The 15105-nt window shown below is 32.2% G+C and overlaps 1 protein-coding gene across 2 annotated transcripts; it reads right to left on the bottom strand.

Annotated features, from left to right (window-relative positions):
* Nucleotides 1–2571: 2571 nt before the first annotated feature.
* Nucleotides 2572–14200, bottom strand: rlbp1a (retinaldehyde binding protein 1a). 2 transcript variants are annotated; one of them, XM_073836428.1, is made up of 8 exons: nucleotides 14111–14200; nucleotides 12104–12144; nucleotides 11722–11850; nucleotides 11425–11629; nucleotides 8228–8406; nucleotides 5104–5262; nucleotides 4906–5016; nucleotides 2572–3819 (listed from the first exon to the last, which is right to left on the bottom strand). In XM_073836428.1, the coding sequence occupies exons 2-8, from the start codon at nucleotides 12110–12112 to the stop codon at nucleotides 3673–3675; spliced, it is 939 nt and encodes a 312-aa protein (XP_073692529.1). In that variant the 5' UTR covers nucleotides 12113–12144; nucleotides 14111–14200; the 3' UTR covers nucleotides 2572–3672. The 2 variants fall into 2 exon arrangements, with proteins under 2 accessions (XP_073692529.1, XP_073692528.1); XM_073836427.1 differs by having other exon boundaries at nucleotides 12104–12170; nucleotides 14111–14172.
* Nucleotides 14201–15105: the final 905 nt, after the last annotated feature.

Here is a 15105-nt window from a genome sequence, read left to right as displayed (position 1 = left end):
TTTTTTCTCTTTTTCTCCATGCCAAACTGAGACAAATAGGTCCAAAAAATATATTGTGTCAAATGGAGTTTAGAGAAATTGTATTCATGCTGCAGTCACAAATAGAAATTATATAAGGAAAGTGAAAGTCTATATATATATATATATATATATATAAGTCTATTTGCAAAATACTAGAGTAGGATATTCACAAAGCTTTGAGACTGAAACGGCCCGACGTCACTTGTGAGGGATTATTTCACTGAAGATCACCAAATCTGTTCCTACTATTCTGACCCATATTTTCATCACGGTTTATTGTGTTTGATGGCTGGATTTTGAATGTCATTTTTTTTCATGACCTCAAAACACCCATGCAGCATAATAACTCAATCACTGGTGTGTTTTTGATTTGGAAAACCAATGGTGTGTGATTGAATAATTTATTATTACAAGAATGGTTATTGTGTTCCAGAAATAAATTATTTTCTTGTTTAAAAACAAGTTGCTGTTATGTGATTTTTCTCCAGTGGATATATATCTTTATTAGGGATTTTTATTATTTTGATGGAATATGTTGGTATTAGCTCTTTTAGACAAACAATATTTTACATAAAATATGAAATATGTCATTTACACTACTTGTCAAAGGTTTGTGAACGGTAAGATTTTTAATGTTTTTTTTTTTTTTAAAGAAGTCTCTTCTGTTCTCCAAGCCTGCATTCATTTGATCCAAAATACAGCAAAAACAGTAAAATCCTGAAATATTTTTACTATTTAAAATAACTGCTTTCTATTTGAATATATTTTAAAATGTAATTTATTCCTGTGATTTCAAAGCTGAATTTTTAATTCATTATACCAGTCACATGACCCTTCAGAAATCATTCTAATATTACGACTTATAATAACAATTTATTTATATATGTGACCATGGACCACAAAACCAGTCATAAGGTTAAATTTTACAAAACTGAGATATATACATCATATGAAAGCTCAATAAATAAGCTTTCTATTGATATATGGTTTGTTAGGATAGGACAATATTTGGCCGAGATACATCTATTTGAAAATCTGGAATCTGAGGGTGCAAAAAAATCCAAATACTGAGAAAATCACCTTTAAAGTTGTCCAAATTAAGTTCTTAACAATGCATATTACTAATCAAAAATTACATTTTGATAGGTTTACAGTAGGAATTTTACAAAAAATCTTAATGTAACATGATCTTTACTTAATTTCCTAATGATTTTTGACATAAAAGAAAAATCAATAATTTTGACCTATACTATGTATTTTTGGCTATTGCTACAAATATACCCCAGCGAATTAAGACTGGTTTTGTGGTCCAGGGTCACATATATATATAAACTGATAATAAATCAACTTATTAAAATAATTTCTGACCATGTGACACTGAATACCAGAGTAATGGTGCTAAAATTAAGCTTTGCATCATAATAATTAATTATATTTGAAAATATATTCAAATAGAAAGCTAACTGTTTCTTTCTGTATTTTTGATCAAATAAATGCAGCCTTGATAAGCATAAAATATTTTTGAAACATTAAAAAAAATCTTATAGAGCCCTAACTTTTGAATGGCTATGTATATTTGATCCAAAGCACGGCAAAAAAACAGCAAAATTCTGAAATAGTTATTTTGAAATAGTTAAAATAACTATTTTCTATTTGAATATATTTTAAAATATAATTTATTCTATGATTTCAAAACTGAATTTTCAGCATCATTACTCCAGTCACACGATCCCTCAGAAATCATTCTAATATTCCGACTGAGTGCTCAAAAAACATTATTATTATTATTACTATTATTATTACTATTATTATTATTATGTTGAAAACAGCTGAGTAGATTTTTTCAGGTTTCTTTAAATAGAAAGTTTAGAAGAACAGCATTTATCTGAAATCTTGTAACATTATAAATGTTTTTATCGTCACTTTTGATAAATTTAAAGCAACCTTGCTAAATAAAAGTATGAAATATGTTTTAAATAAGAATAATAATGATAAAAAAAATGTTTCTTGAACTGCAAATTGGCATGTTAGAATGATTTCTGAAGAATATTCAGGTTTGCCATCAAAGAAATAAATTACATTTTAAAATAAATTCAAATAGAAAACCTTTATTTTGAATAGTAAAAATATTTCAAAATTGTCCTGTTTTTACTGTATTTTGGATCAAATAAATGCAGCCTTAGTGAGCAGAAGAGACTTTTGAATCTTACTTTTGACTGGAATATATACAAAATACCATTTAATTGCATTTTGCAATTAATTTGCATTTAATTGATCAAAAATAAAAACAGTCATATTGTGGAATATTGTTACAACTTAATATAACTGGTTTCGATTTGAATATACCTTGAAATGTAATTTATTCCTTTGATGGCAAAGCTGAATTTTCAGCTTCATAACTCCAGTCTTCAGTGTCACATGATCCTTTAGAAATCATTCTAATATACTGATTTGCTGCTCAATAATTATTATTTTAGTGGAAACTGTTTTTTCACATGTAAATTTGTTCAGTTTGGACCCTTTATGTGGACATCAGAAGTACAAAACATCAACATTTTGCTCACTTTATTGAAAATGTCAATTAGACTTAACACTAAAGCTCTGAGTCTAGAAGAACCAACATGGGTTAACAGCAACAACCACATTATGTCTACTTAACACAAAGTATTATTTATTGGTCAATGCTTGTAATGATGCATTCGTGTCTAATTACTACACTTGTTTTAAACACACAACTAGTACAAAACTTACTTTTGATAAATTTCAGGCCACTGTTTTCAAGGCGAATTATAAAAGACACTTCAGCAAACTTTCTCTGTTTAAAACAAATGTCAGATAAGTCAGACATTTTAGGTATCAGCCAGTGATATGTGTACTATCTTAACAGGACCTGCATTTTATACTTTTATTGTAATACACTGGTTAAAATGATTAAACTCTACAATTGTAATAATTTCCTTCATAGTTTCTATAAAACATTTTAACCATGCACTACCAGTCAAAAGTTTTTAAACAAAGATTTGTAATGTTTTTGAAAAAGTGTGTTCTGCATTTATTTGATTCAAAGTACAGCAAAAACAGTCACATTTTGAAATCTGTTCACGATTTGCAATAAAGGTTTTCTATTTAAATATATTTTAAAATCCTATGATTTCAAAGCTGATTTTTAGCATCATTACACCAGTCTTCAGTGATCTTTCTGAAATCATTTTTTTTTCAAAAAAGGGTTTCTTTCATGCATAGAAAGTTCTGAAGAACAGCATTTATATGAAATTGATCATTTGAATTTCTATTCATAAAATAATCTTGAAAAAATATACTCAACTGTTTTCAATTTTAATTATAATAATAAATGTTTCTTCAACAGAAAATCAGCATATTAGAATGATTTCTGAAAGATTATGTAACACTGAAGACTGGAGTAATGTTGCTGAAAATTGAACTTTTGTCACAGGAATAAATTACAAAAGTTATTATAAATAGCAAAACTATTTCAAATTATTACTGTTTTTGCTCTACTTTGGATCAGGCTTGGTGATAATAAGAGATGTCTTTAAAAACATTAACGTTTTTACTGTTGAAAAACACTAGACTGGTAGTGTATATCAAACAAACAAAAGGTCAAAGTGTTGTGCTATTGGCTTGCATTGTTTAAAGGGCCGTATCTTCGGATCCAAACAGCTTAATCGCCGTCTCTTTGCCGTCACAGCTGGGACCCGTCCCGTCAAAATCCGGAGGAAGGATTTCAGCACCAAAGTCCCTGAAGTATCCACCCAGCTCATCACCATGAACAAAAACCTAGTAGATAAACAGGTTCAGGTTTCTTATTTAAAAGGACAGTTCAACCAAAAATGAGAATTCTGTTGCAACAAAAATAACTTAATTCAACCATTTCTTATCTCCCAGCACAGTCTGCTGCCATTATTGAGAGTAAACAAAGTTGTTCTTTTTGTTTTCTTTGCACACAAAAAGTATTCTCATAGCTTCATAAAATTACATTTAAACCGCTAATGTCATGGACCACAAAACCAGTCATAAGGTTAAATTTTACAAAACTGAGATTTATACATCACAAAGTTCAATAAATAAGCTTTCTATTGATGTATGGTTTGTTAGGATAGGACAATATTTGACCGAGATACATCTATTTGAAAATCAGGAATCTGAGGGTGCAAAAAAATCTAAATACTGAGAAAATCACCTTTAAAGTTGTCCAAATTAGGTTCTTAACAATGCATTTTACAAATCAAAAATTACATTTTGATATATTTACAGTAGGAATTTTACAAAAAATCTTCATGGAACATGATCTTTACTTAATTTCCTAATGATTTTTGGCATAAAAGAAAAATCAAAAATTTTGACCCATGCAATGTATTTTTGGCTATTGCTACAAATATACCCCAGCGACTTAAGACTGGTTTTGTGGTCCAGGGTCACATATGGACTATTTCAACGAAATCCTAACTATGTTTCTGTGCCTTGGCTGTGGTAGGACCCTTGCTGTCTATGGAGGGTCAGCTCTTGGATTTCATCAAAAATATCCTAATTTGTGTTCTGAAGATGAACAACGGTCTTACGAGGTTGGAATGACATGAGTAAGTAATGACAGAATTTTCATTTTTGGGTGAACTATATCCCTTAAACACATTTTCAAAAGTGCACATAAAACTAGTTGTGATCCCAGTATGCTGTGATTCTTGTGTAGAATTAAATTGTTTTTTGAGTGTGCATTTCTGCAAGGTTTTAAGTTTCTACAGTGGAAATAATTAGTCCATGCATCTTTTGCACTCATTTGTCAGAATAGTGAATGTCTTGTTCTACCCTGTTTACATTTTTTCCACATCCACTTAAATTCCTCTCTTTCCCCTTCATTCCACTCACCCTCTCCAGGAGTTTGCTCTTCATGAAGGGCTTCACCACATTATAGGTGGTTGTGAAGTACCAGGGCTGGTGGATCACATGCACCGCCTTGAATCGAGCCGGGAAAGAGTCCTGTATCATACAGACAGTGCAAGCTTTATATCAGCCAGTGCTATATGAAATATGAGGTTGTGGTCTGAAGGCAATATAAGGTGCTACCTGTAGCATGTCCACCATTTTCTTCAGCTCGGTGTGTTTGATGCCGGACGCATGCTGCATCGTGAAGCCCTTGAAGTTCTCAATGAGGACAAAGCCATTGATTTGGGTCTCTTCGTTTTCTAGAAGTCTCTCGAGGATTACGCAGTAGGCACGCAGAGTCTGTGAAAAAAAGGGTTAATGTTAAAATATTTTAAATAAATCTAAAACCATTAAAAAGTTGCACATAAAATTTTTTCGGTTACTTGAACTAAAATGTACGGTGGCTGAGAGAGCTCAACGCGTTGCAACTTAAGAAAACACATGCAAACAGAAAAAAACGACAACAAATTAAAAAAAAACATCTTCATCAGTTTGACAACACAGGCGCTGCAAATCCTCGCAACACAAACACACAAACACGCTGCAAACACACAAAAAAAAAGCACTGCAAATAGCATGGAGCACAACGGAAATGTTTCAGGGGGACCTCTGGGACCTGATTATTTGTTCAGTGGTTGTTGGTCAGAGCAGAGGTGTTGTCGGTGAACTAAAAGGTGATAAAGATGAACTATCACCTTTATCAGCGCTTTTTTTTGTGTTTGCAGCGCGTTTCCGTATTTGTGTTGCGAGGATTTGCAGCGCCTGTGTTGTCAAACTGATGAAGATGGTTTTTTTTAAGTTGTTGACGTTTTTTTCTGCTTGCATGTGTTTTCTTAAGTTGCAGCATATTGAGCTCTCTCGGCCACCATAAATACAATATTTTGGTAACACTTTACAATAAGATGTCATTTGTTAAGATTAGTTAATGTATATACTAAGATGAACAAACAATGAGCAGTACATTTACACAATTTATTAATCGTTGTAAATCTTAATTAATAAAAATACAGTCATTCATTGTTTGTTCATATTAGTTCACAGTGCATTAACTAGTGTTAACAAACACACCTTGTGCATGATTTTAATAATGCATTAGTAAATGCTGAAATTAAGATTAATAAATGCTGTAGAAGTATTGTTCTTGTTTCATGTTTATTCTTAGTTCATGTTAACTAATGAACCTTATTAAGTTAGCCATATAGACTTTTTTTTTTTTTTTAAAAGCGAAGTAATAAAAATTACAAAACGCACAATAAAATGATTCAAACTTAAAGGGGTCATTGGATGCAAAACTCACTTTTCCAAGTTGTTTGAACATTAATGTGTGTTGGCAGTTTGTGTACACAACCACCCTACAATGATAAAAAAACACCCAGTGGTATTTTTTTATCTTTAAAAGTAATATCCCCTTTTTAAAATCAGGTCATTCTCAGCTTGTTGTTAGTGTGATGACACACAGACAGAGGCCACTCCCACGATAGTTGATTGACATGAGCGCCTTACCTTAGACCCGCCCTCACTGAGCTGACTCCGATCACCATTGTATGACTCAGACAGGAATGTCTCAGATTGAGCGATTGATGTGTTCTGTTGTTGGATGTAATAATGAACAAAGCAGTCATTTACTCCTGAAATCTGAGCCTCTGAAGATGCAAAGGATAAATGTTACTTTCGTTTTTGAAAGGAAAGTGCCGATCCCGATCTACATATGCATCTATGTTCTTGTGAATCGTTCCTGATGCAGCTTCACCCACAGCAGAAGTGAGTATAAGGGTTTTTTAATGCATCTTTGCAAATTTCCTTTCTTAATAATGTGCTTGTTGGCAAGTTTTGCCGCTAAATGCAGCTAAAGTAAACATTACGGCTCATAATCCCACAGCAGAGAAGGGTGGGGCGAGCAGAGCTCATTAGCATTTAAAGGACCATGCAATAAAATGAGTTGCTTTTTTGCAGAGCTGATTTTGACAAGGTAAAAGGGTGGTTTTTACACTACTATTGAGAAGTTTTAACTAAAGTATATTATAGACTTTTCATTAAGACCCTAAAGAATCATATGAACTTGTGGAAAATGGCCATCCGATGACCCCTTTAAATGAAAACTAAAAAGAAAACAAAAAAATAAATGACAACTAATTCAAAATATTAATAAAACTGTAATAGTAAATCAATGATCCTAAGCTAACACTGGTTTGAGGGAAAGCCAGTGTAAAGAAACACATTTCGAATTATTTTTGATCTCTACACAATGCATTCTTTTTAGAAAATGACATTTCATTTTCAGTGATTAATCTGTCACATCATTTAAATTGACATCTGCATAAGGCTTTTAGAAAGTGTCGTTCCTTAAAAGGAAGACTTCTCTTTATTAACTCCGTATTTCTAGATATGCTAAAGAGCCATTACAAACTGACAAGAATGCTCTTTTTTCCCCTATGTATTAAATACAATAATGCACTTTGCAATGGCCCCCAAATATTCTTTTGCTTGTATTTTCATCTTATAAAGAAGTACTCAGGGTGAATTTAAGTAAACTGGGTCACTTTTTGTCACTCATCTCACTTGTAAAATGTGGCCCAGTTTACCTGGATTCACTCTATGCATTTATTAATAATATGGACATTAAACATTAATTTTTAAACATAAAATCCTGTGCAAATGATTCAAATCTGTGACCCTGGACCACAAAGCCAGTCATAAAGGTCAATGTATTTGAAATAAATAAGCTTTCCACTGAAGTATGGTTTGTTAGGATAGGACAACATTTGGTCTAGATACAACTAAAAACAGATCTGGAATCTGAGAGTGCAAAATATAAATAAATATCTAAATATTGAGAAAATCGTCCTTAATGATGTCCAAATGAAGTTCCTAGCAATTCATATTACTAATCAGAAATTAAGTTTTGATTTATGGTAAGAAATTTACAAAATATCTTCATGAAACATGATTTTAATGATAGCTACCTAATTAACTAATGATTTTTGGCATAAAAAAAATTCATCCGTTTTTACCCATACAATTATTGTTGGCTATTGCTACAAATATACCTGTGCTACTTAAGACAGGTGTTGTGGTCCAGGGGCACATATGTTTACTGATTAGTAAATTTACAAAAATATTTCTATTATTTAGTCATGTTCTTTAAAGTAAAGTAGATACGCAGATTATCATAATGCCAGTATAAAAAAAATGTTAGCTATAATTATAAACACCTGTATTTTTGTACAGTGGATGTAACCTAGGCTATAATAAATAGCACACATACTTCATCAAAAGTGACCTCCTCTAGATCCCAGTTGTCGATGTTGAAGAGCAACACTACTCGGCCAAACTTGTCTCTAGTGGAAAGTATTCGTGGGTAACCGGCTTCAATGGTACTGCGCACAGCCTCTGGAGTTAAATTCTCAAACAACTCTGGATAGTCTCGTCTAAAACGCACGTAACCTGTCAAAGGGGGAGAAAAACAAATAGACTATTCAGGATTTGGTCATTTATGGCATTGTAAGTGAATCCCTATTAAGGCCTCAAGAGTATCAGAAAAGATCTCAACAGTGTCTTAAACCTATCTTACATTTGCCAAGATATCAATGTCTTGTCATATTATTCAAAAACCAGATGATATGCTGTTTATTTTATTATGACAATAATTGTCTATGTATATGTAGTGTTTAATCTTGTAAAGCTTTAGAAACTTTAGACAACATTTAAAACTTAAAAAAAAGAATCATAATTGGTAAATCAGACTTCTATGGCTCATATAGTGTGATTATAAAAATGCAATTTGGTGCCGTTTCTGATATTTATATGGCCACAAAGATTCTTATAGCTTGTAATGTAAATCAGTGACTGTTTTATAACACTGTAGAAGACTTCTTGCACAAAATGCAAAAAAATTTAGATGTCACTCTATATCTACCAAAAATACAGTTGAGGTCAAAATTTTACATATACCTTGCAAAATCTGCAAAATGTTTATTATTATACCAAATAAAGGCAATACAAAATGCATGCTATTTTTTTAGTACTGACTTGAATAAGATATTTCACAAGAGAAAATAATAGTTCAATTTATAAAAATGACCCTGTTCAAAAGTTTACATACACTTGATTCCTAATACTGTGTTGTTACCTGAATGACCCACGGCTGTCTTTTTTTTAATTTAGTGATAGTTGTTCATGAGTCCCTTGTTGGTCCTGAACCTGCTGTTCTTCAGAAAAATCCTTCAGGTCCCACAAATTCTTTGGTTTTTCAGCATTTTTGTGTATTTGAACCCTTTCCAGCAATGACTGTATGATTTTGAGATCCATCTTTTCATGCTGAGGACAACTGAGGGACTCATATGCAACTATTACAGAAGGTTCAAACACTCACTGATGCTCCAGAAGGAAACAATAGCTGTGTCTCATTTAGAAGGCTGCGTCCTCCGGAGGTCGAATCCTCTGGAGTTTGCATCCTTTGTAGGATGTGTATACGAAGTGTCCTTAACTTAGAACTAAAACGAGACGGCCTTCGTAGGACGGGTGAAAAAAAAAGTGGAAAAGGAAACAGGATTTATCACGTCGCTATGCCAACAAATTTAGAGCATCGTTGCACTCTCACACTACTTAAATGAAGAAAAATTATTTTTAAATTTGGAAAGTAATTTAAAAAAAAATTGCTTTTACTTGTTTTATTTTATTCAGTGTTTGAAGAGCTGCAGCATATCTGTTAGAGAAAAAAATAGGAGGATATTAAGAACAAAGTTTATCCGTTTTTACCTATTTAAATGGTAAACACCACATCTTCGCTTTCGGCATTTTTTCAAATTAACGATAGTTGTTTACGGCGACGCAAAGAATTGTGGGTTATATGTAGTAGCAAAGGATACACCTCATGCATCCTTCGAATTCCTGTGAAAGAAGGTCGCATTTGAAGTGTCCTGCTTGCTTTTCTGAAATGAGACAGATGATGACGTATGCAGCCTTTGAATGCGACCTCCTGAGGGCACAGCCTTCTAAATGAGACACAGCTTATGTATTAAGAGCTGGGAGTGAAAACTTTTTAGATTTAAAGATCAGTGTAAATGTAATTTTTTTTTTGACTCCTGGGAAACAATCTCGATTCTGTTTAAAAGTTTACACCCCTGTCTCTTAATGGATCATTTTTCCTTCTGGAGCATCAGTGAGCGTTTGAACCTTCTGTAATAGTTGCATATGAGTCTCTCAAAAATGCTGAAAAACCAAAGAATTTGTGGGACCTGAAAGATTTTTCTAAAGAACAGCAGGCAGTTTAACTGTTCAGAACAAACAAAGGACTCATGAACAACTATCACTTAAAAAATCACAGCTGTGGATCATTCAGGTAATATCACAGTATTAAGAATAAAGTGTATGTAAAGATTTGAACAGGGTCATTTAAAAAAAATATTTTCTCTTGTGGATTATATGCAAACATCTTTGATGTGAAATTTCTTATTCACATCAGTACTAAATATAAAAGAACATGCATTTTGTATGATCTCTTTTATTTTGGTAAAATAATTAACATTTTGAAGATGCTGCATGGTGCATATAAGCTTTTTACCTCAGCTGTATTTAATGCTTAGTTGTATACTCGAAAGTTAGTTTTGTAGGACAAAACATATAATGCAAAGCAATAGTGATGATTTGAGAGATTTACAAATAAACGCTCCTTAAAAGCCTGATTATCATATTTGATACTTAAATTTGAACCTGTGTATAGATAATAAAGTAATTGCTTCAGTCCAGAATGTGTTCATTTAAAATATACTTACTTAACAATATAAGACTTAGTTTTTGTTTACTATATAAAACGATTTCTCAAGACGTGAACCATGTTTTTTTTTTTTTTAGAATGATACTAAAATGCCTTTTACTTGCTAAAAAGGCATATAGTAGATTGTGTACAACAGGCTTTTCAGCAAAAAATAATTCAAATATATTTGAAATCTGTGTCAATTATAATTAAGGTAGGTTTATATAGTTAATGTATGTCTCTCTGTTTATGAAACGGCAATCCAAAAAGCATTGGCATTTAAAATGTGACTAATATCAATGTTTCTTGTCATTGTATCTTAGTGTGTTTTGCTCATTTAATGCAGCATCGCTCTTTTGCAGTATTTCGTCCTGGTTCTCATGCATTGAAAGGTTTAGTCATGTGTGCGAGTGCGCTTGCCATGTTTCTGTGGGCCGCGCATGAGTATTAGAAATGTCAGTTTGTGTGAAACACACAGAACATCAAAGCCCAGCCTGTCTGCCTGTTCTCAGAGAACAAGAACCTGCCCTATTTCTGCACAAAGGCTCTCTTTGAACGTTTTGAGAAAGCCCCAATTAAAACAGAATTTCTCCCTGTCCCAGAGCCTGAGGATGCATAGATGGAGACAAAAGCATATTTAGATGGCCACAATGACACAACTTAGATGTAAAACAATAGAGTGTAAATGCATTTAATAAAAGCTTTACCTTTCATAAGCTCATGTGCTCTCGTCACGTCAAACTTTCGGGCACGTATGAATCTCAGAAGAAGGGAATCTGGTTCGTTCTCGAACTTTTCTTCCACAGCCTTGGCTAGATTTTCCCCTTCACTTGCCTTTTCTTTTATCATGGCCCTCAATTCCTTTATAGAAGATACTTTCCTCTCTTCTGTTTCATTCAGTTCATCTTTAGCCTTTAAGAGAGGAAGATGAATTTATGTGCATTTATGTGCAAATAAAATATGATTATAAGCATTATAGCAGGGTATAATATAGTCAGTGATACCTTCTGTTTTGTGTGATCGGGTAGTTTCTTACAAGGTCCGTACACCGGCCCGTGGTCCTTAACGCTCAAATGTTCAAGTTTAGCACGTAACGCCTGCTCCTCCTCAGACACCATGCGAAATGTTCCAGTCTAATGGGATGAAAATGAAAAGAAAGCATTATATTATGTGCCATGCTTGACAGAATCACAGACAAGAGGCTTTAAAGAAAGCTAATCCCATGTGTCTGCTGTGGAGACCCCCAACTCTCAGTAAACCAGTGACTGTTTAATAATCCCCATCACATGACCTCAAGAACACCTTGAAAAACAAGAGATTAGTTCATCCCACAGACTGCATTTAACAATAGAGGTTATTATGGAAGATGAAAGAGAAGTTACTTACAGCAGCCATGATGCTGAGATCCTCCAGTGGCTGAACGGAAACTGAAAAATGTATCATATTTGTGACCCTGGAACAAAAAACCTTAAAAGCCTTAAGTAGCACGGGTATATTTTTTGTAGCAATAGTCAAAAATACATTGTATGGGTCAATGATACATTTTCTTTTATGCCAAAAATCATTAGGATATTAAGTAAAGATCATGTTCCATGAAGATATTTTGTAAATTTTCTACCATAAATGTATCAAAACTTAATTTCTGATTAGTGATATGCATTGGTAAGCACTAAATTTAGACAATTTTAAAGGCCATTTTTTTTACACCCTCAGATTCCTGATTTTCAAATAATGTCCTTAACACACCACACATCAATCAAAAGTGTATTATATATTTATTCAGCTTTTAAATGATGTATAAATCTCAATGTAAGGCGAGACACTGCAGGTCAATAGGGTAAAACAAATAACTAATAATTATCGCTTTACTTCCTCAGTCGATTGATTACATTGATAATTGCTAACAATTTTGGTATTACAAGTTCTCTAAAATGCTATGTTTAAATATGCAAATGAGGCATTATTTCATTAAATATTTGCTTATCTGCATACATTTCTAATACAAAAATCTAAACAGTGGATGAGGACAGTTTTAAAATTCTTAATTTTTTGACATTAGAGTCAAACATTTGTACAGATGGAATTTTGGAATTTCTCATTTTGTCACTCCATAATTCAGATAAAACTTAGAACAGATAGAAAACAATTTTTTTTTTAAAAATTGGGGGAATAAATTGTTGTATAAAATCAAGCTAATTATATATGAACAAATCCCTTCAGGATAAAGTCAGGAATAAAAATGTAAAGTTTTAAGTGCTATTGAAGTGGAGATTTATGGCTCAGTGTAGGAGCAAAAAACTGCCTTTAAAAATATGTATTGCAATTGAATCTATAAACAGATAAAGTGCTATAAAAGAAACACTTAACAGTGTCTTTTGGATGTTTTCTTTCCACTAGTCTGAAAAAACACTTTATGAAAAACCAAAAAGCACAAAATCTCAAACTTGACAGGTGCATAAAAAACTGCATTTTTGCCTGCAGTGTCTGCCCTTAAAAAAAAACACCCTTATGACTGGTTTTGTGGTCCAGGGTCACATTTCACTGTGCATCTTTAGATTTATCATAATATTGGTTGAAATGTAATATTTGAGAGTTGAATACAGTATAAGACAATACGTTTACAACGTTTGCATTTAGATTCTTTTCCTTAAAACTAAATGTTAATGTGAGAAAGGTCACAGGAAAGGTCGTTCTGAGGATTAATTCTCTAAAATAATCTTGTTTCTTAAGGATTTTCTAATCTTTGCTGCAACAATCTTCACTTTATTTGTACAGATTAATTTTTGTATGATTTGTTCAATTTGCATCATGTAGCTACTTTAAAAAAAAAATTAAATTATTTTATTACAATTTTGCAGTTTTAGTCTGTTAAACTTGAACATAAACATAAAAAAGATAATTTCATATATACAGTATGCATATAATTAATTCAGATAAGTTATTATTTAAAAAGATTTACCCACATAAATTAGTCATTAATTAAAACATTTTAATATTTGACATAGGCTTGACGATACCTTAATAGCTTAAAATAGCTTAAAATAGCTTAAAAATCTTTAAAGTTTGAATATTTTTGCCTATAGATAGATAGATAGACACATTACATTTGATGCATTCAGATTATTATTAATATCATCAAGCATTTTGCCTGATTAGAGAGCAACAGTATAAAAACTGTATTTTTTCTGTTAGACAATCATGATCAGCAATACTATTTGATAAAGCTAAAGATCTGTATTCATTCAGCCAATTAATAAATAAATGGTGCAACTAAAAGCTTGTTTTAAGTATCAGCCAGTGCACCCTGAATCCAGTCCCGGCATCCTCTTAACCTGTCAGCTTTAAAACAGAACATGCATGGAGCATTAATAAGCCTCAGAGACTGTGACTTACCTCAGCCGAGGGAGATTGAGAAGTGCAAGCTTGGAGACTGGAGATGAGGGGTGCAGGCGGACACTGCTTACTGTGAGATTAACCTGTCACACCCCATAACTCACAACACATTCATCTCATCTACATGATAAACACTCACGAGGGGAGGGACCGAATGAGCCCAACCACGAAACATCACCAGGTGGATAAAACCATAAAAATAAAAACTTTAGTACATAGTTGTTTATGATTGTGTTGAGGTCAGAAAAATAGTATGCCATAAGTATAATAATAAATGAGAATAGTAAATAAGAAACATTGTGTAATGCAGAACACATCACTAATTCATGTACACAAATAAAATGTTTTTGAACAGTAAGATTTTTTATTTTTATTTTTTAAAGAAGTTTCTTCTGCTCCTAACGCCTGCATTTATTTTATCCAAAGTACAGCAAAAACTGTAAAATGTTTAAATATTTTTACTATTTAAAATAACGGCTTTCTATTTGAACATATTTTAAAATGTAATTTATTCCTTTGATTTTTTTTCAGGATTCTTTGATTATAATTATAAAAACGAAATACTTTTATTTAGCAAGGATGCTTTAAATTGATCAAAAGGGATGAAAATTCTGCTCAGCTGTTTTCAACATAATAATAATAGTTTTGAGCAGCAAATCAGAATATTAGAATGATTTGGATCATGTGACAAGACAAATGATACTCAAAATTCAGCTTTGAAATCACAGGAAATTATTTTTAATTACCTTTTAAATATATTCAAATATAAAGCACTATTTTAAACAGTAAAAATATTTCACAATTTTACTGTTTTTGCTGTACTTGGGGTCAAATAAATGCAGGCTTGGTGATCAGAAGAGACTTCTTTAAAAGAAATAAGTTTTGACTGGTAGTGTAGTCATGTGCATGATTAAAAAAAGTCAATTGAGGTTTTATTTCTAGCTATTTGAATGTATATTTACTAATGAGCTGCTAAGCATTGAATAATTCATTTT

The sequence above is a fragment of the Garra rufa genome, chromosome 3 (assembly GCF_049309525.1).
Source record: "Garra rufa chromosome 3, GarRuf1.0, whole genome shotgun sequence".
Classification (NCBI taxonomy): Eukaryota; Metazoa; Chordata; class Actinopteri; order Cypriniformes; family Cyprinidae; genus Garra; species Garra rufa.
This window is presented reverse-complemented; position numbering and strand designations above follow the sequence as displayed.

Coding starts and splice junctions, on each gene's coding strand:
- rlbp1a (XM_073836427.1), bottom strand. CDS start 12,160: ATGATACATTTTTCAGTTTCCGTTCAGCCACTGGAGGATCTCAGCATC. Junction 11,851..12,103: donor ATCTCAGCATCATGGCTGCT/GTAAGTAACTTC, acceptor TCATCCCATTAG/ACTGGAACATTTCGCATGGT. Junction 8,407..11,424: donor AGCACATGAGCTTATGAAAG/GTAAAGCTTTTA, acceptor CCCCTTTGACAG/GTTACGTGCGTTTTAGACGA.